This window comes from Syngnathus acus, chromosome 14 (genome assembly GCF_901709675.1).
Source record: "Syngnathus acus chromosome 14, fSynAcu1.2, whole genome shotgun sequence".
Taxonomy (NCBI): Eukaryota; Metazoa; Chordata; class Actinopteri; order Syngnathiformes; family Syngnathidae; genus Syngnathus; species Syngnathus acus.
In genome coordinates, this window is record NC_051099.1 from 3,240,474 (window position 1) to 3,258,994 (window position 18,521).

Sequence of the window (18,521 nt, forward strand, 5' to 3'; positions counted from 1 at the left end):
TTAATGCTACATGACTGCTATTTGCATTTTTGTGTGCACGTTTTTTTTTTTCTTTTATGGATGAGAAGTTTTTATTTTTACGAGCTCAGAAGCAAACATTTGCTCAGCTCGAGGGAAATTTGAATGTCATTCTGGTTTAAAATGGACCAAAAAGCACCTCAGGACTGATCGTGTAGCAGAGTGCTGGAATCTTGTTAATAATGACAAGTTGGTTTTGTAAGATGATTAGCTAACATTTTGAACTTTCACATTTTTGGGGGTCAAATAATTCTCTCGTTTTAGTTGTTATCTTTTTTTTTAAACTATAGAATAGTTACTTAATTGTAGTTATTTCTAAAAGTGACACAAGAGTGCGTATGGGCTTCTTCGACTCACCAAAATTGGACTAAAACACTTTAAATAATATTTTTCTTTGACCCCAGGACGGGAGATTGGTTGGATTGAATTTTATTACTAATATTTAGTGATTTTGTTTTCTTTTCTTAATCTTTAGGTGACTGTCATTTTTCTTATGAAATGAGTTTTAGGATTTACAGTATGTGTGTGTGTTGCTGCATGTTTACTGTACAAACGCGCACACACACAAGCGTTGGTGCAATTTTTTGAGTACAGTGTTGCCATGTGAGCATGTCGCTTTATATTCGTTTTATGCACCGATGCGTTAGTTCTACTCAAAAGCAATTTGCTTTGAATGTTTATTAAATTCAGTTTAGTTTACACGAGTGATTGTGTAAATAAAGTTTTAGTCAATTTGAATTAGTCTATTTAATTATGATTAATTACCGCATTTTGGTTTCCACAGTCAAACGTGTTAGCGAGGAAAAAACAAATGTTTCTCAGCCATGGATTCAAACAAGGTTTTAGGGTCTCTAATTTTGGTTTCGAGCTGGAGCTGTGTGCTTCCGAGCATATTTATTATGCAGATTGTCTGCTGTAATAACCGCAATTAGCATGTCAACAGGAAGCAGAGGAGCATACGCTCAGCTTGACGGGGGCCGTCCCTGCGGGGCCACAACAGGAATCGGCGCGTCTCTGCCTGCGTGTGTGTGCGCGGCCGAGGGAGAGAGAGCACGCGCGAGTGTGCATGGCGAGCCCCGGCAAGGAGCATCTGTACAAGGTGCTGGTGATCGGTGACCTGGGCGTGGGCAAGACCTCCATCATCCGCCGCTATGTGCATCACACCTACTCGCACAACTACCGCGCCACCATCGGCGTGGACTTTGCGCTTAAGGTGTTGCGCTGGGGCGCCGACGAGACGGTGCGCCTGCAGCTGTGGGACATCGCTGGTGAGTAGAACCCACGCAAAGTCACTAGACAGGTTAGATGAATTTCACTCGGATGGGTGAGACTTCCTCAAATTTGGACTTTTTTTGTCACGAGAAAGAAATGTAAGAGCGCCGCACGATCATGTGAGGGACATGAAGAGTTATTGTGAAAACTAATTAAAATGAACTAATAAACATTTTCAAACCTATACATTTTGAATATTGTCATGTCAACAGTAAAAACTTCTACTTTTCCAAACGAACAAATGTCAGCCCGCTTCGCTCATGTGAGACTTGCCATTGTTGGAATAAAAAGTATTTAGCGCGACCAATTACGGGACACAATTGATGTAACGCACACGCACGGGTCACCAATGTGCTCTTTGTCTGGCTTGCGTGGAGTGTGACAACCACTTCGGACGCATGGCGCGCATGTGACCCTGTGCCATGAGGCACAAGTAAAATAGACTCGTTTTGTACGTTCCAATACGAAAGTAATAGTTTCTCGGAGAAAAATAAACAAATATGAACGGACATGTACATGCCATGGGGGATGTACAGCAGTTGTGGGGGTTTTTTTGGGTCCGCAAAGGAGGAAGTGCAGGGTGCACATCCTGTCACATGCCAGCCAGTGATTCAGCTGCTCGCGGAATGTCACAGCGCAGACAGCGAAAACCTGCTCTTACACACACAGACACACACACACACAGAGACACACACAAGCGGTTCTTGTGCAAATAGTCATTGTTAGTGTCAACAAGCACGGCCTGTGTGCACTGCAGGAATGTGCTTAAACATCAACAATGACGACTATATTGCGGATTGTGTGGAATTATGCGTGTCCGCATATCACAGCTGGTCAGGAGCATTTTCATAACATGACCAACGACGGCTGCCAGACAAAACGCAACTTTTTCCCAGTTTAAAAAAAATAAAAATCATAACATTACAAGCCTGAAGTGGGGCTTCGGAATGGTCGTATTTTTAGCAGGTTCTAAAAAAATTTATTCCAAGAAAAAAAAAGTCGGAATGGGTCAATTTCAGGAAGATATATTTGCATTTGTTTGTATTTTGCGCGCAGGCCAGGAGCGCTTTGGCAACATGACGCGGGTTTACTACCGCGAGGCGACGGGCGCCTTCATTGTGTTCGACGTAACGCGGCCCAGCACCTTCGAAGCGGTGCTCAAGTGGAAGGCGGACCTGGACTCAAAGCTGACGCTGGCCGACGGCCGCGGTGTCGCCACAGTGCTACTGGCCAACAAATGCGAGCAGGGACGCGTGCTTTCCGCCAACGGCCTCAAAATGGAACAGTTCTGCAGGGAGCACGGATTCGCTGGGTGCTTCGAAACTTCCGCTAAGGTTGTTACACCTTACAACAACAGGATATTTTAAAATGATTTTGAAAAAAGGCTAATCAGGGATCTTACTATTCTTGTCGCAGGACAACATGAACATCGACGAGGCAGCCAACTTTCTCGTGAAGCAAATTATGGCGAGGGAGCACGTCTTCTTGAGGAAAGCCGCGGCACCCGACATGGTCACGCCGCGGCTCGACCAACGACGTCGCCAGTCGGACACATGCACAGGATGCTTCAAGTGAACTGGAGTAGCCCCTCAAAAAGTCCACTTTGCACATGCTCTTTTTGTTAGGTTAACTTATTTGGCATGTTTTGACAAGTGACGTAACAGCAGTACAAGTATATTTTCACTCACATCGAAATTCTTATTTCACACATAAGAACTACACAAAACAAAGTCAATAAAAATTGTACCAAAATAAATGGAAATCAAACCAATGCAAAACTTCAATCCAGGTGCCCTGAACAGCTATGTGCTAGATTTTAAACAAGTAACTACTGATGTAACATTGTGTCATATTATTTATATTAATTTGTATTAATCATTTTATTTGGTGAGCTGCCATACTACTAGCGTGGTGCTAGTAGTAGAAAAATAAAATTCATCTGTAAATTATAGCCTTTATTTTAAGGACTAAACACTTTCAACTATTTTAGAAGGATGGTCAGTTTAGTTATTTTTACTGTATTATCAATGGCGAAGACTTGCATTTTATTTTACAATTCTCAAATTAATTCAAATCTGCCTCATTATTCGTTTCGTATTTAAAATGCGTTGTGAGAAAACTCTTTAAATTCTCGTTTTTTAACCCATATTAATCCTAATACAGCATTTCATCTATATTTTAGTTGTACGGTTTCCTCCGCCTGTATTACGTCAAGCTAACATTTGCTATGCTAACATTACCCCGAGTAGGGAAAGTACTTTTATTTTTACACCATACCCTGTAGTCGGCTGCTATTTTAAACGAGAACTACTACCTAAACACGTCGCTAAATAGTACTGGGTAGAGAAAAAGCTTAGAGAAACTCAATTGTACTTTTACACGAATACCAGAAGTCGCGTAAGAAAAGCTAAAGTTGTTAGCACGGCGAAGTGTCGCCCTGTAGTTTCATTACTATTTCTACTATTTCAAGTTATTTCTAACATGCTAAGAGCTGGAATGCTCACATCAAGCAAGATGGTCATCTAACCCGGATACAAAAAGCGCTTAGACAGGGCGACAAGGTAATACCAACAGTCATTAATCGGATTACTGACCTTCTTCACGCTGAATTGTTCCGCCATTTTGACAAGGATTGGGCTCCTCTCACGCACAAGCACGTTTGACGTAAAGACCCCACTTGAGTGACATTTCAATTAAGTGGATTACGTCACTTTATTCTCGGGACTTTAGCGCTCTCTTGTGGCATATTCCTCGCATTGCATCCCTTTAAAAGCGATGCGTTTAATGTTCACACGGAATTGTGGCACTTTGCGTTTTTTAGCCACAAAAACAAAAACAAATTAACATTTAAAGTGTATACTCAACGTGAATATATAAGTCATTACATCTCAAGTGTTTCGTGTGTTTTGAGAGGAAAAGGAACACAAACAACATTGGCACCAAATACAAGAATTTGTCATTGAATCATCTTGAGATGCTATTTTTACACATATGAACAGCGTATTTGAGTGAAAATCTGTACATAATAAAACTTGCCAATGATTAAAGGTTGACAATAAAACGCGTATAGCCAATAGAGAGAAAACAATCGGTGTAAATATACTATAAAGTGTCAATTTCAGACTGTTGGCAGGACATTTTGGGTGGCAGCACCTGGCTGGGCAAATGATCATACAATACTATATAATGCTGGTGTTCACGTCCAAACGTGTTTAAGGAAATCATTAGTGTATAAAAATAGAAAATTAGGACGAGAAAAAAAAATATGTACTTGCAGAAGTCTCCATGCCTCTAAATGTCCTCTAAATGTCCTTCAGTCTCAGCTTGAGTTGAGAAAGATGAGGAAGGAGTCAAGAGTAAGGCGTCTAAGTGTGACGTGAGGAAGCATTGGGAGTCGAGGAGTTGCAGCTGGTCTGGTCTGAGGTTTCGGGCTTCTCCGCGGATGCGCTGACTGAGCGCTGAGACGCTGAGGCAGGTGGTGGTCTTCTGATGATAAAGATGGTTTTGCTCCACCAGGAGCTTTTCCCGCTCGCACTTCTGAGGCAAGACAACATCAAAACATACTTGTCGTGTTACAGTTATCACTGAAGGAAAATAAATAATTAACTAACCAGTTTGTTGATTTCCTCCTGCAGGTTCGCGATGCACTCCAACTTCCTCTTGCGGCAGCGCTGCGCGGCCAGCCTGTTCTTGCTACGCCGTCGGATATCGTTGATAAAGTCCAGCTGTTGGCGTGTCAACGTGTGCTGAGTCAGCAGATTCTGTAGGTCCGCACGGCTCAGACGCACAGCGTAGTCCAAAGAGACCGGAAGATCAACCTGATGCACACACACCTCAACGTGTTTACTGGAGATGAGCACACAACATCAACATGTACTTCAAGAAAACATATATAGTACTTAAAAAAAGTGTAATGAACACAAACACAGTAGCTTAGCACAAACAATCTGAGTGGTGGATTGACTTGACAATGACATCATGCCTGCCAATGAATGCACGCTGGACTCTGAGCGCACACGCGTCCACATTTACTGGTGAATAATTAACTTGTTGCCAAAGCAACCCACTGCAAACATTTGTACATGAGTTCCCGAGATATCTACGACTCAACGAATCATTTTAAATCTTTTCCGTGTTCCTCCAGAAGGTCATTTTGGCGCACAGAAGTTGGGCCTGAATCAGTAGCGCCCTGTTGTCCTCAATGCTCACCTGTCTGGCCCGTTCTCTGGGGCACCATTCTCCCTCGCCATCAGTCTCCGAGTCGCCATCCTCACCCGAGTTGAGCGATGACAGGCCTGACTGGGAAGCTCCTTCGCTCTCCGATAGTGCGCCTCCCTTCCACGGCGGTCCGCCCCGCTCCGGGTCAGAATTCTGTGCCAGGAAGGTGCACTTGAGGTCAACCCGGAGGCAGTTCTGTTGAGAGGGGCCTGGGTCAGCCACTCTGTCCAAACCTCCTGGAGCTTCATTATACAGTGTGTCACCTAGGACCAAATTGGGACCACAAGAGAATTGCTTTCCTGGTCCTTTTTCTTCGTGTTTTGTAATGTTGGTTCCAATCCCTTGAACTCCATCTTTTTGTGAAGATGTCCCGAGAAGCGGGGACCTGGGACTAGCACTATTTGCTGCAAACTCTGCTCCATCTTCATGTCCAAGAGCTTCGCCTGCTGCCAAATCAGGACCAACAGAAAATTTTGCTCCCGGTCTTTGTTGTTGGTCTTTTGTGATGTGTGTTTTCTGATGTGAGGGGACTGAGTCAGAGCTGTGATTCTTGTTGGTGTTAGTTCCTGTTCCCAGTTCCGCTCCATTCTTGTGTCTGCCAGGACCTTCGTGTTTCCGGGTGGTAACTGCAACCAGCTTGGGACCACCATTTGTTCCTTGAAGTTGTTCTCCGTCTTCCGTGGTAGTGTCCTGATAAGAGGGGACCGAGTCAGATCTGGGACTCACATCGGTACCATTTCCTGGAAGCCACTCTATGTCCTTGTGTAGTGTACTAGGACTTTGTACAGACTTGGTCACACGTGAAAACCTTGTTCCTGGTCCTTGTTCTCCATCTTCTAAGGCAGTGTCCTGATCAAAGGAGCCAGATTTAGATCTGGGACACTTTTCCACATTGTCACCCTCACTTGCGCAAGTTCCTGGAAGCGCAGTTGCATCCTGGCTTCCGCGTATTTCTGTTGCTTGATCTGCATCACCACAGAACTTGCTTCCTCGTCCTTGTTGTTCTTCTACAAAAGCCTCGTTCCATCCGCACGGTTTCTGGGGTGTCTCTTTCCCACAAGCCAACTGAAACTTGCGATACTTGGGCCCTCCAACAGGCTTAACTGAAAATGTAGTCCTCCTGTCATTCCCCTGTGGGCCACTGGGTGAAGCCGATTCCCTGGGCACCGGTTTGACGGCTTTGGGTTGAGCTTCCTCATCCTCACGCTCTTGCTTCTTTATACAGCACCTCCTCCTCTGTGATGGCGGCAGCGGTGGGTCCGACTTGAATTTGGGTAGAAGGAAGTCGAAACAGTCGAGGTCAAGGTCTCGAAAGCCCAACGTAGATGCCGCCTGGCGGATTTCCAGGATGTCGTGCTTACTGAAGACCAACTCGGACGTGTAGGCGAAGGTCAGCAGGGGCTCAAACCCACCCACGGTCACCTAAGGAACAGGAGAATATACGTCAAACAAATATCCAAACACAGTATTTTTTATATATATGTTCAGTTCTAAGTTCCCGATGAGCTCCAAAGTGAACGGATCAATCCATAATCATTGTAGGTGTGCCTAATGAAGTGTCCAGTAAGCACCCTCCCTCGGGGTAAACAACGTGACGTCATCTTCAGGAATACTCTGGCAATTACATTGGGTACACCCCCTAAATGATTTCTAAGACCACTTCCAAAGCAGTATTTTCATAGTGTTCAGCTAGCAGGAAAATGTCGACAAAGTGACGTCATTCTTAGAAAAAAGCATTTTTATCAATTGGTCAATTAATTTGGTACACCCTCCAATGCCATTCAATACAAATCGTACCTACTGAAGTGGGTCAATGAGCGCACGTGTCCACCCACTGTGGTAAACAAAGTGACGTCACCTTTTCTCGCAGCTCTCACCTCGGGTGGCAGGGTGACGTCATCGTCGTCGTCCTGCTCACGTTGGAGCCTTCCGGCGAAGTAGTCGCTGCAGGAGGCCATCACGGCACGGTGGGCGTGGAAACGACGGCCGTCTACCTGCACGGTGACGTCACAGAGCGTGCCGCGCAGCCGCAGCTCATCCAGACGCCGCAGCACGCGCGCCGGGTGAGCCGCGCACGCGTACCTGTACGAAGGCATCTACGATAGACGTCACAACAACTTTAATCATGCACAAAAAATGGTGAAATGTACACTAAAAATAAGATACGCTTACCTGTTCGTAGCGTCGTCCAGGTTCTTTGGAGGTTTGGACGACTTTGGGACAAGCTAAGCGAGCTTCACACACTCATCTGTCAAAGTGTGTGTGTGTGTGAGGGAGGGAGCTAGGATTGGCGTGTGTGCGCGGGCGCGCGTGTGTTGCAACTACGCTGACTCATGCTGATAAAAGATGAGCATGCATGTTTTCCCGTCCCACACATTCCCGCTCGCCCCACCTCCCCCTCTCTCTCTCTGCTATTGCACTTCCTGGAAAGACAAACTCATTTTGACAAAAAAAAATACTGTATTATAATTTTTAATCCTAAATTAATATCGTTTTTCAATTATTTCTACAAATTATTTCTACTAGTATACAAGCTTCACACTATAATCCTCAAAATGATTAGGAGTAAAATATTTCACTGTCAATTTTTTTTCTAAACTACTCAAGTGAATCAGGTTTTGCTCATTTGTAAAGAACAATAGCAGATTTTTCTTCAGTAGTTGAAAAGAAACAGGAAGCATTGAGTTCCATTGTGCGAGTGTATCTAACTAGGTGACCTAAGTGTGTGCATGGAACATTCCAGATTGTGTGTATGTGTATGTGTTATGGATACTAACTAAAAAAAAAAAAAACTAAAAGCAGAAGTGCAGTCTGATTGCGACAGAAGCGTCCCAACAACCAATCAAGTGATGGTTTCAAATCAACTTCCTGTTTCCATGGAAGAACGCCAGTCGGCGTGCGCGATGGAGTCCAGTTTGGCTTTATTGAAAGATTGTTGTATTTCAGCTCCTACACATCGGTGCTTACATTCCCTTCATCTGACAAATAATCGCAACCTCGCCTCATTTCCTTCTCGCCGTGACAAGGGCTTGCAAATAAGGGCTTGGTACATTTACTTAAGTAACTTTTGGGATTGATGTACTCCACCGCGAGCACCGTCACATGACTCTGTTCCACCAACCCAATGAAGTCACCCAAAAAACAGAAACCAGCTGAGTCTGCATAAAAAGTGGCATATTTCAGCCTCGAATTTGCACATCCCCATTTTATAGTTTGTGTTTTGGACACTAAATTACAAGATTCTAAACCCAACACGAAGCCCATAAATTTAAGCATAAACCTAATAAACACAGAAGATGAAGTCAGACTTCGAGCGGCGTAGACGTTCAGAAATCCCAGTTTTCTCACACACACCATACTCATACTGTATATAGTCGAGGTCGGGTACAGAAGTTTGACTCCGCCTTGGACCACATCACAGCATTTAGGCTGTCTCCATGCAGCACCTATGAAAACACCAACGTAGCGGCTAACACTCTTAAATGCTAATCTTTGATTCTACAAAGATGGTTGCCGACGTCGGAGCACCAACCCAACAACGACATTGCATTTGTGTGTATGGCTCGTATAAAAATTAAATAAAACAAAGAAGAAGACCAGTTTTTAGGCGAGCGTGCGGTCAGGACGAGTCGGGCCTGCGTAGCCGTTGCAGTTGCCGCGACCGCTCTCCGTGTGCCGTCACTAGCGTGCGGTTTTCCTCTGACAGACGCCGGAACTCGTCCTCTAGGCGGGAAATCTCCGCCGCCACCTTCTGGTCTTCCACCAGCTCGGCCAGCAGCTGACACCTGAAGATGACGACAGGGAGGACAAATAAATTTGGTGATGTCCTACTAGGATGAAGGCATCTAGCGTGCTAGAACGTTAGCTTGGACATGCTAACACCATCTTGAGTCACATGCCATTAAAAGTCACAAGTTTTTTTGCATTATAAAAACCAAAAGTTTGAAAGAAATAATCATGGCAATTGGGTTAGTTAGGCAGACAAAGAACTTGGTGACGGGAAAAAACACAACATTTGTAAAGTGAAAGCAAACGGTATCGACAAGCAGGATGGGCGAGGCTTGGCCATTTACAGTGAACAGGTCTGATTGCTTTGTTCTATGCCAACGTCAGTCTTTGCAATCCACTTTGGAATTCTGACGTGCGCACGGAGACGCTCGACAAGTCGGACAGCAACATTCCCGTCAAAAGCCATGATTCACGCTTACAGGTGGCGAGTGGGCCGAACCGCCTCGACAGGCATGACTCACCCATTGGTATATATAGACAAATAGATTGTTTCTCATAGAGGCTAGCCATTGCTCTGACTCAGTCTGTGACTTTGAATCGTGTCTGAGGGAGTCGGGGGCGCGCGCGCTGTGTCGGGTTGCGGCGGACTGTAAATAACGTTTCTATTAAAAGACGAGAGCAGATTGTTTGGCTAATCGGTTGTTTACGTCTGGATGATTGATGCCTGTTACTTTCAACGGAGTCTATTTTGTGCATAGCTTTTTTTTATTTACGTAGCAATAGCGCGCTACGTGCCAACATATAGCTGTATAAAAGTGATGATGTAAATAAAAAATTCAGTTTGGCTGCGGTGCAACTCACTTGCGTTCCTCCAGGGCGGCGATGTCATGCTTGACTTGGTGGAACTCCCTCGCCATCCTGCAGTGTTCCTTGTACACATGCACGCTCTCCTTCAGAGATACACACGGCGACACTGGCTAAACCAGGAATAAAATGGAAGTTAAAAAAGGAAATACAATAAGTGACTGCATATTAATCTGTGCTCAGTGTCCCAGTTTCCTCAAATGCGTTTATTTTGTCTTCATGACAACACACCTGAAGTCGTTTTTCAAGATCCGGGAAGGTCTGAACGTGGTCCTCGGCATCTCGTGTGTCTGTCGATTGAAAACAAATACACATTGGTGTCGCCACATGTTGCTAATTTTATTCCATGGCACACATAAATTAGTTGAAAGTGCAAATTACAAAAAATCAAATAAACTAGCATGCGTCCGTGGGCTTTAATAGATCTTGGGTGCCCCTAGTGGACACGAGACACTAAGCAGGTGCTTAGTTGTTTTGGCTTTGTTTATATCTTAAGCTAGTGTACCTAATGAAGTGTCTGGCAGGTGCAGGAGCAGAGAGAGAATCAAACATGCAGCCAGTGCGTGAAGTCATGCTGAACGCGCGGCGACAATTCCTGGCGGGTGTGACGCAACCTTCTAAAAGTGTCCACGCCGCCGCGCGGAACAACAAGAAGAACATTTGTGCTGCTATGCGGGACGTGACAACATGACAGGCCTGCAGGATGAACCCGGGTCAGGGGTTTGGTTTGGAGTGGTGGGGCGGGGCAGGGGATGTGCTAACACCTGTCACGGCTGCAGCGCGCAATAGTGAATGAGGTGGCGGTGGGCAGGGCCCGCGAGCTCCATTTTTGTGGTCGGAATCCGCCGCGTGTTTTCCACACGTGCTGGAAACACAGTCGGGCTTTGGAGCGTCTTAAATGATCAAACGGCACTTGTGTCCGACGTACCTGAGGCGTGGTCGAGGCTGAAGGAGATCCGAACTTCGGGTGCATCAGGAGACACTCTTCTGGTTGACGTGATCATTTAATCCTGCGTCACAGTTCTTGATGTACAACATCATCATTGTTAGGCATGATGAAGCTCTTTGGGAAGGAATCAACTTGAAATATAACTTGGAAGTTTTTAGCTGCTCACTGACTAACTAACTGGCTGGTTAAGTGTCTTACTGACTGATATAGTCATTAATAACTAGCGAGCGTTTGCATTGCATCAGTAAATAAATCATGCAAAATGGTGCATTGGAAGGTTTGCTGTGTCCATTTGACAGCTGTCAATCAAAGATGACATCACTCCCATGCATTCAAAGCAAAACAAAGAGCGTACCTGAAGCAGCCCCCTCCAAAACAATCACACAAAAAGTCTTAAGGTCAGGCAGGTCCGGTCCACAGAGCTTCCTGAGCTTTCGGGCTGGTTCTGGCCCCCTTCGCCTTCCCCCCCGCTGCCGCCACCTCCTCCTCCTCCTCACGCCGCTCTCTTCGGGGGTCTCGTCTAGACACGCTCCTGTCCGCACACAAACTAGACAAAAGCATCAGCAATGTGCCCCCCCCTGTCCCCTGCCCTCTATCCTCCACCCAACCCTTCACAATAAAACGTCTCGGATGACATGACTTGACCCTTGGCCCCTCCCGCCCCGATGATCATACGGGCCTCTCATAACTAAAATAGCAAAGATGGCAGAAGGAAACATCAAGACGTGTGTAATATCACACGCCAGGCCACTACATTAGGTACACTCTCCAGTAATATCCAATACAATGTTGCATCATTGCGCATAGTTGATTACTCCAGGCCTGTAGGTGGCAGTAAGTGCAATTCAAAGGAGGCTTTTTTTTTGTTGGCGGCACAGCACCATCTGCTGGAGTTGATGGATCACTGCCCCAGTAGGGCCCAAATGGACTGTAACAGAAAACTAACAGTTAACAAAATTTGGGGGAATTCAAGTCAAGTCAAATTTACTTAAATTCTGTATTGCATCATTTGTTATATACAGGGGAAAAAAGTACAGTATTTCGATGATGTAATTTAGCTCATTGATGTCTGCCTAGCAACAAGTAAGCAGACAATAACACGGCCATTGTGAAAACAGAAAAGAATCAGAGCAAACTTGATTTTTATTTCAGTTGTGAAATGCAAATGATGAAACACTAACAGCAATTTTGAACCTATTTGTGCTGCTTGTGTTTTTCATAACACAGTATACTGTAGCTTCGTCCTATTTTGTAGTTTCTCATAAACAAAAACTTCTCGGCGGATGTAATGAACATCTTATTTTGGGCAATGATCTTAAAAACCTTTTTCACAACAGCAGCGCTTCATCTGAAAGGCGCCGAGCGTTAAGTGCCGCAAAAAGCTTTTTAACGCGCCGCGTCGGTGGGCCCAAGATAGCCGGCGTGTCGTTCAGGTGAGGTCATCGTGCCGCGCTCAGACGTGCTGAATGCCAAGGTCAGCGGTGTAATCCCTGCCCTCATTCATGACGGATTAGACCCTGACGGGAGGGGGCGAGGCAAGTAAAAAATAAATACAGTCGCTCGGGGTTTTAACGGAGAACCACCGTCCGCCGTGGCGGTGCTGCTTGGGGAGATTACAGGCCGGCTATTACGCTCAATCCCGGAATTAATCTGCACGCCATACATAGAAAAAAAAAAAAAAGTCATTACATGAAGAGATTAAGAATGGTTCCCAAAGATAAATACTAACCTGTGTCAGGGGCATACAGGATATACTTGCACAATTATTTTTTTTTAACTTTCTTGGTCAATGATGTCATAGATCAGGTGACTTAAATTGTCCAAATACAGCTAGGCTACATTTACGAGAAAATTAAATATAATCACCATTGAATGGTGGAATCGCAAAAATGGGTATAGATACAAAAATGGACAAAAATATGTATTTTAAGAGTTCGAGCGCTCCGTGTCAGGTTGCAAGCAGGTGGCCATTTTGTCCATCGAGACCCGCTGAAAGAAACAAGGACATTTTGGAGTCAACAAAACTAGGTGTCATCCAATTGTGACCACGTTTGAATTTCATAGAGATGAGCAAAGCTAATTTGTTAAATTTCTGTCGTTGGATGGGGGTAGAGTATGGAGGCGGCCCAAAAAAGGATTTGGAGTGTGGTAGACTACGAAGGTTACAAAAAGAAACAAACCTCGTATTTCCACGTTCACTCTGTGTCGTCGCCGAGCAGCCTGCCGCTCTCCAGGTCGGTGGACAAGGACGTGCCCGAAGATGAGGTGGAGCCGCGCCGCTGAAATTGCCGGGACTGCACGCCGTAAAAGAAACAGAAGGCCTGAAGAGACAAGACGGAGCTGTGACTTGGAAGGCTTCCTGCGTTGGCGTGAAGTCCCGCCCCGCTCACCTCCTCGATGTCGGCGTTACGGCGGGCTTTGTAGATGAACTCGCCGATGGCCACGAAGACGGACAGGACCAGGCCGGCGGCGAGCACGATGAAGATGCCGCCGATGTTCTCCACACCCAAAGCGTTGGCCTCCTTGTTGTCCTCCTCGGGGCAGCCGTTCCCTCGCCACCACTTCTCCTTCATCATGTGCAGCTTGCCCTCCTCCTGCAGCTGAAGGATGGCGATGGTCACCTTGTCTCGGTACGGAGAGCCTGCAAGTTTTATGTAGCCGGGTTGTAACTGGCTTCACACGCTAAATTTTCCCGGCGTTTCCTCACCTATGGGCGTTCCCACGCCGTATCCCTTGGAGTCGATGAGTCCTCCGATTTGGGTCAGGTTGCAGTTCCTCTGGCTGATGTACTCGATGCTGGTGGACTCCATCAACATGGCGTAGTCGGTGGTGAGGACGCGCGTGATGCCCTCCCGGTTGTTCTTGACCAGCGCCGTGTTCTTCCTGCTGCTCATGAAGGCCCACATCTTCTCATAGGTGGAGATCTTGGATTTCTGCCGCACATAAACACATGAGCGCATGCACTACTGTGTTTACGTGCGGGTGTTTTATGAGAAAATGAAGCAGCTGCGCTCTAAATCTCATCCGGCTGATTCAATTTGTTCAAGCCGTCAACACGGGCAGCGGTGTCTTATCCGGCCGCTCGTAATCACCCGTCGCAATCCGCCGGGTTAAAGTCAAGCTCGACTCACTCGTGCTGGGCCAAAATGCTTCTGGATCGAACCAACAATCAACAAACCTTGAAGAAGGTCATAGTGGAGCCATCCCTCACGGCCCCGTACTCGATCCTGGTCTGCTTGGCCAGGTCGTCGGCCGAGTCAATGGGCGCGTCCATGCGCTCCACAGTGAGGAAGGCGGCCAGGTTGGCCGTGTAGGACGAGATGATGATTAGAGTGAAGAACCACCAGATGCCCCCGACGATCCGTGTGGACAAAGCCTTAGGCATCAGTTCGGAACCTGAAACAACAAGATGACTCACACTATCGTAAATGCTACTAGTTGACTAGCTAGCTACTTTTAACTAGCGCCATTTATTTTTTTTGACCTTGTCGCATGAGTGCACCGACACCGAACCAGAAGCTGTTGAGCAAGGTGAAATTGTTCTGGATCAGCGTGGATGACGGGTTGCAGGGATGCGGGTTGTACCACTCGTAAGGGGTGAACCTGTTGATGGAAGGACAACACCAATCAAGGAGAGCGGAGAAGAACAAAATGCAATGCCAAGCCATGTGATTACCTGGCGATGACAAAGAGCACGCAGCTGACGCCGGTGCAGGCCAGCAGGACGTACATCCAGATGTCGGGCGACAGCGGGTTGAGGAAGGAGAAGACGCCCGGGTTGGTGCCGTTGGGTTTGCGGTACAGGATGCTGATGCCCAGCGTCATGAAAGGTTTGGAGAAGTCAATCACCTTCTCGCGCACGTACGTGATGGTCAGCGGTGCCACCGCCAGGTCGGCCACCTGAGATCAAATATGGCTTCTCTAGCGGTCCTTGGTGGCGTCAATAAGAAAAGTGCGGGTTCGGCCGCGCCCTCACGTGGTCGATGAGCTCCCGCACCATGCCGTTCCACTCGCCCTTGTCGTTCTGGGCTCCGTACTTGCCGTCGGCCACCAGGCGGACCTCGTAGGTGAAGCCCAGAATGTTGGAGAGCTCCTTGAGGAGGTCCAGGCAGTAACCCTCGAAGCGGTCGTTCCCGACCAGGTCCTTGTCGGATTTCTTGTGCATCACGTACGGGTTCTCCTGAGAAGACAAACTCGTCACGTTCTGTCCTGTCCTTCTTGCACTTCCTCCTCACCAGGATGGTGGTGACAATCAGCGTCCTGTTGGCCAGCGAGTCGGTCACGTTGTTGTTATTGGCCGTTGACTTCTCGACCAGGTTCATTCCTTTTACCGAGCTCCACGTGGCGATCTGGAAGGGGAATTCTTTTCAGCTCTGGATTATGTGTTTATTTCTGTCGTGCAAGGTGGCAGTGACAAATAATAAGGTTGGAGAAGAGCATTCATGCAATGTACGATGGGTGTGAGACTCTGAATGAGCGTATGCCAGCAATAATCCACACACACTTGCACACACACAATACACACACACACACACACAGAGGGGATCAGGCATGTGACAGCTGGACCCTAAAATCCCGCCTCAGCTGCTAAAGAGCAAAATCACTGATGCGATAAACGCTAAGCACGTTAAACAAGTCAGAAAGTAACACTTGACTGTACAGGAAGAGCACGACCATATTAGGAAACAAACCTTGATCCATCTTTTGGTGAGGCGATTCACGCCCTCCACGACACCCTGAGTGGACAAGATGTGAGTTAGCACGACAGCGCTAACAAGTTGCAATGGATCACGAGAGCAGGCGGACCCATTCACTCACCCTTGTGGTGCCGTCTTCTTTCAAGCTGATGATATCCAAGTCAAATTCCCGTCTCAGGCCGTCGCTCTTGTCGAGGACGATGTGGCCTGTCAGGCCGTCCCACTGCGCCTACGGGATGAGGCAGCAAAGTGCTTGACTTCTTTTACACGTGCAGAAATGTCAACAGTCTGTCCAGTCGTCTAAGTGCATGAAAATGTCATCTCTGGAGCGCCGTACCTCCTTGAAGAGGTTCATGTACCGAGGTCCAAAGCGCCAAGGCTTATGTCTGTGACACTGCAGAGAGCTGACGGTCATCTGAGTGGCTCGCTGGGACGCCACAGACACCAGGAACACGGCGTCGTACATCAACGCCGCGTCAGTCTGTGATGAACGCATTCAAAATGTGAGATGATATACCGCAACAATCTTAATTCGGTGTATTTTCTTACAGTCATGACGCCGTCCATGAGTCCACCATCTTGCTTGGGCCCCTGCAGCCTCTCCATGGCCCACTTGTCCAAGGTGGAGGCCACCCAGGGGTCGTCGATGTTGAGCAGCCTGAAGCCCGTCATGTTGACCCCGCTGTAACGGTACGGCTCCAAGTCCAACGCAAACAAGTCCTACACCCAGTAGGATGTAGCATAGTGGTAGTTAGCAAGCTAACCCGCATGGATCTGGGATCCTTTCGTGCTTGCATACATAGAATTCACTCACCAAAGTAGTGAAGAAGAAATGGTAGTACTCTGTCATCATTCCCATGGACGAAAGCTGCAAAACATGGTGAGAGGCCTGCTTGAAGAGCTCTGACAACAAATTGATTATAAATCCATCCATGTGGTGTTATTTTGAGACCTGCTTGAGTAGTTCCGAGGCCATGCTGTAGGAGCAATCAAAGAGGATGAAGAACTCTTTGTCCTTCTTGAGCTCCTTGAGCAGAGGCCTGGCGTCCTGGTTGCTGGGCGTCAGCTGGCGGATTTTCATCTTCAGGTTCAGCTTGGCGGGAGCTTTGATCAACTCCTGCATGCGCATCAGACCTACACAACAAACACTTTTTTGAACTCCACTAGTGTATAGTGTAAAACGCCATTACGTACCGGTGCTGTCCTGGTAGACAACGGTGAGCTTCTTCCATTTGAAGAAGGTGACAACGTCCAGCACGGCCCTGGCGACTGCTCTGTACTCTGGGTACAGGTTGATGAAGAAGGTGTCCCGGTTGTCCACCGACGGATGCTTCCACCGTGTTTGGATGTGCGGAACTTCCAGAGCGTTGCAGATGGACTGAACCGCGCTCACGGATGAACTGTGAGATGGACCGAATACGGCCACCACGCCAAGGGAGAGCTGGTCGCACACTTGACAAAGCAAAAGGACAAGTTAGCTCTAGTCCTTGTTAGTTTGCTTATTGCCACTAGAGGGCATGATTTCACAGTAGTACTGCACTTACACTGATTTAACCATTTTTGGGGCGACTGAAATGTATGAATAAAATTTAAATAATGTGATAATTAAGTATTACAAAATGCTGGTGTTACCTCTGCGGGAGGCCTCGAAGCCATCTTTGGGGTTGATGCGTTGGATGTCGTAGGTGAGCGTGACGTTGGGCATCAGTGTCTTATTCCTGTTGATGTTGTTCACAGCGAACTTGAATGCCAACTCGTCCAAACTCACCAGCTCACGCTCGCGTGTCTCCAGGATGCCGCCTGGTGTCATGGAAAATAGCAGCAGAACCAAAAAACAAACTAGCATGAGGTTTTATTAAAAATACACATTATAAATAAATATGTAACAGAAGGTAAAACAATAAAACCGTTTTGATCAAATATTTGGAACCACTGTAAATATTTATGTAAAATAAAACAGTACTTATCCTTTGCAATTACAACAAAAATACAGACTTAGAAATGATGTATTCATTCTGAACGACAAGTGCGTGATGAACTCACCAATGCGCAAAACCTGAGCCTCAACAAGCCACGTGTGGAACAGCAGAACCGGAACCACAAGAACCAACAGGTCCATCGCGTCCATGGTGACAGCACCGCAGTCAGCATCTGGAACTCTCCCCAAGCTCTTCCTATCCTCCTCCTCCGATGATAACGCAGGTCACCTCTACTACCTCCGCCACCGACATCATGTCAACTTGAAAAGAACCAAAGAAGCAGCGGCACGAATATAGCCCAGTCCCAAATGACTGTCAGCCAAATTCCCGGTCAAACATAATCCTTGTAAAGTCTTGAAAAGTCCACAAATTGGCGAACAGTCAACACAGATACACTACTGCACAAGCGACAGCAACTAATGCGACTCAAAGTGAAAGCAAGCCACATCCGCAAAGCTCTTTCAAAATAAGACAACACCGGAAGTCTTCAAACAAACATTATTTCCACTTTACATAATTAAGACTTAAGACAATGATATAAATATGGACAAAATGACCAAAGGAAAACCTGAGTGGCACCTAATAAGATACCAATTTTGGTTCTTGGTGATCAACTACATTATTATAAAATAATGGCATTTCAAATATAGTATGTAAGGCAACATTTGTCTACCTACAGTGACATCCTGTGATCACAATTTGTGTGGTTTGTCTCCTGTTGGTGTTTGGGATTAAGCAGCAGATGTGCTGGAGTAATCTTCAGGTTGCATGCCAGATGTCAGATTTATCGCTTTA

The 18,521-nt window shown here is 46.6% G+C and overlaps 4 protein-coding genes across 7 annotated transcripts; 1 reads left to right on the forward strand and 3 right to left on the reverse strand.

The window, feature by feature from the left end:
• The first annotated feature begins 868 nt into the window (after positions 1-868).
• Positions 869-3,279, forward strand: rab38b (RAB38b, member of RAS oncogene family). The gene is made up of 3 exons (XM_037269870.1): positions 869-1,286; positions 2,347-2,624; positions 2,707-3,279. Exons 1-3 carry the CDS (start codon positions 1,085-1,087, stop codon positions 2,863-2,865), a joined length of 639 nt encoding a protein of 212 aa, XP_037125765.1. The 5' UTR covers positions 869-1,084; the 3' UTR covers positions 2,866-3,279.
• Positions 3,280-4,231: 952 nt separating this feature from the next.
• Positions 4,232-8,267, reverse strand: LOC119133741 (transcription regulator protein BACH1-like). Its single transcript, XM_037269865.1, has 5 exons — positions 7,681-8,267; positions 7,386-7,604; positions 5,500-6,930; positions 4,902-5,108; positions 4,232-4,827 (listed from the first exon to the last, which is right to left on the reverse strand). The coding sequence occupies exons 2-5, from the start codon at positions 7,602-7,604 to the stop codon at positions 4,582-4,584; spliced, it is 2,103 nt and encodes a 700-aa protein (XP_037125760.1). The 5' UTR covers positions 7,681-8,267; the 3' UTR covers positions 4,232-4,581.
• Positions 8,268-8,412: 145 nt separating this feature from the next.
• On the reverse strand, positions 8,413-11,598 carry map3k7cl (map3k7 C-terminal like). Of its 3 annotated transcripts, XM_037269872.1 has the most exons (6): positions 11,406-11,596; positions 11,030-11,124; positions 10,333-10,391; positions 10,099-10,214; positions 9,106-9,293; positions 8,413-8,954 (listed from the first exon to the last, which is right to left on the reverse strand). In XM_037269872.1, the coding sequence occupies exons 2-5, from the start codon at positions 11,103-11,105 to the stop codon at positions 9,128-9,130; spliced, it is 417 nt and encodes a 138-aa protein (XP_037125767.1). In that variant the 5' UTR covers positions 11,106-11,124; positions 11,406-11,596; the 3' UTR covers positions 8,413-8,954; positions 9,106-9,127. The 3 variants fall into 3 exon arrangements, with proteins under 3 accessions (XP_037125767.1, XP_037125768.1, XP_037125766.1); XM_037269873.1 differs by having other exon boundaries at positions 8,413-9,293; positions 11,030-11,111; positions 11,406-11,598; XM_037269871.1 differs by having other exon boundaries at positions 8,413-9,293; positions 11,406-11,595.
• A 430-nt stretch (positions 11,599-12,028) lies between these two features.
• Positions 12,029-18,509, reverse strand: grik1a (glutamate receptor, ionotropic, kainate 1a). Of its 2 annotated transcripts, XM_037269863.1 has the most exons (18): positions 17,791-18,377; positions 17,380-17,547; positions 16,942-17,199; positions 16,700-16,881; positions 16,562-16,615; positions 16,297-16,467; positions 16,085-16,228; positions 15,869-15,976; positions 15,742-15,786; positions 15,286-15,399; positions 15,027-15,230; positions 14,727-14,950; positions 14,535-14,653; positions 14,229-14,446; positions 13,758-13,983; positions 13,441-13,691; positions 13,231-13,371; positions 12,029-13,039 (listed from the first exon to the last, which is right to left on the reverse strand). In XM_037269863.1, the coding sequence occupies exons 1-17, from the start codon at positions 17,873-17,875 to the stop codon at positions 13,246-13,248; spliced, it is 2,697 nt and encodes an 898-aa protein (XP_037125758.1). In that variant the 5' UTR covers positions 17,876-18,377; the 3' UTR covers positions 12,029-13,039; positions 13,231-13,245. The 2 variants fall into 2 exon arrangements, with proteins under 2 accessions (XP_037125758.1, XP_037125759.1); XM_037269864.1 differs by lacking the exons at positions 12,029-13,039; positions 13,231-13,371; positions 13,441-13,691; ... (1 more) ...; positions 14,229-14,446; positions 14,535-14,653 and adding an exon at positions 18,404-18,509 and having other exon boundaries at positions 14,723-14,950; positions 17,791-17,986.
• Between the last annotated feature and the right edge of the window lie 12 nt (positions 18,510-18,521).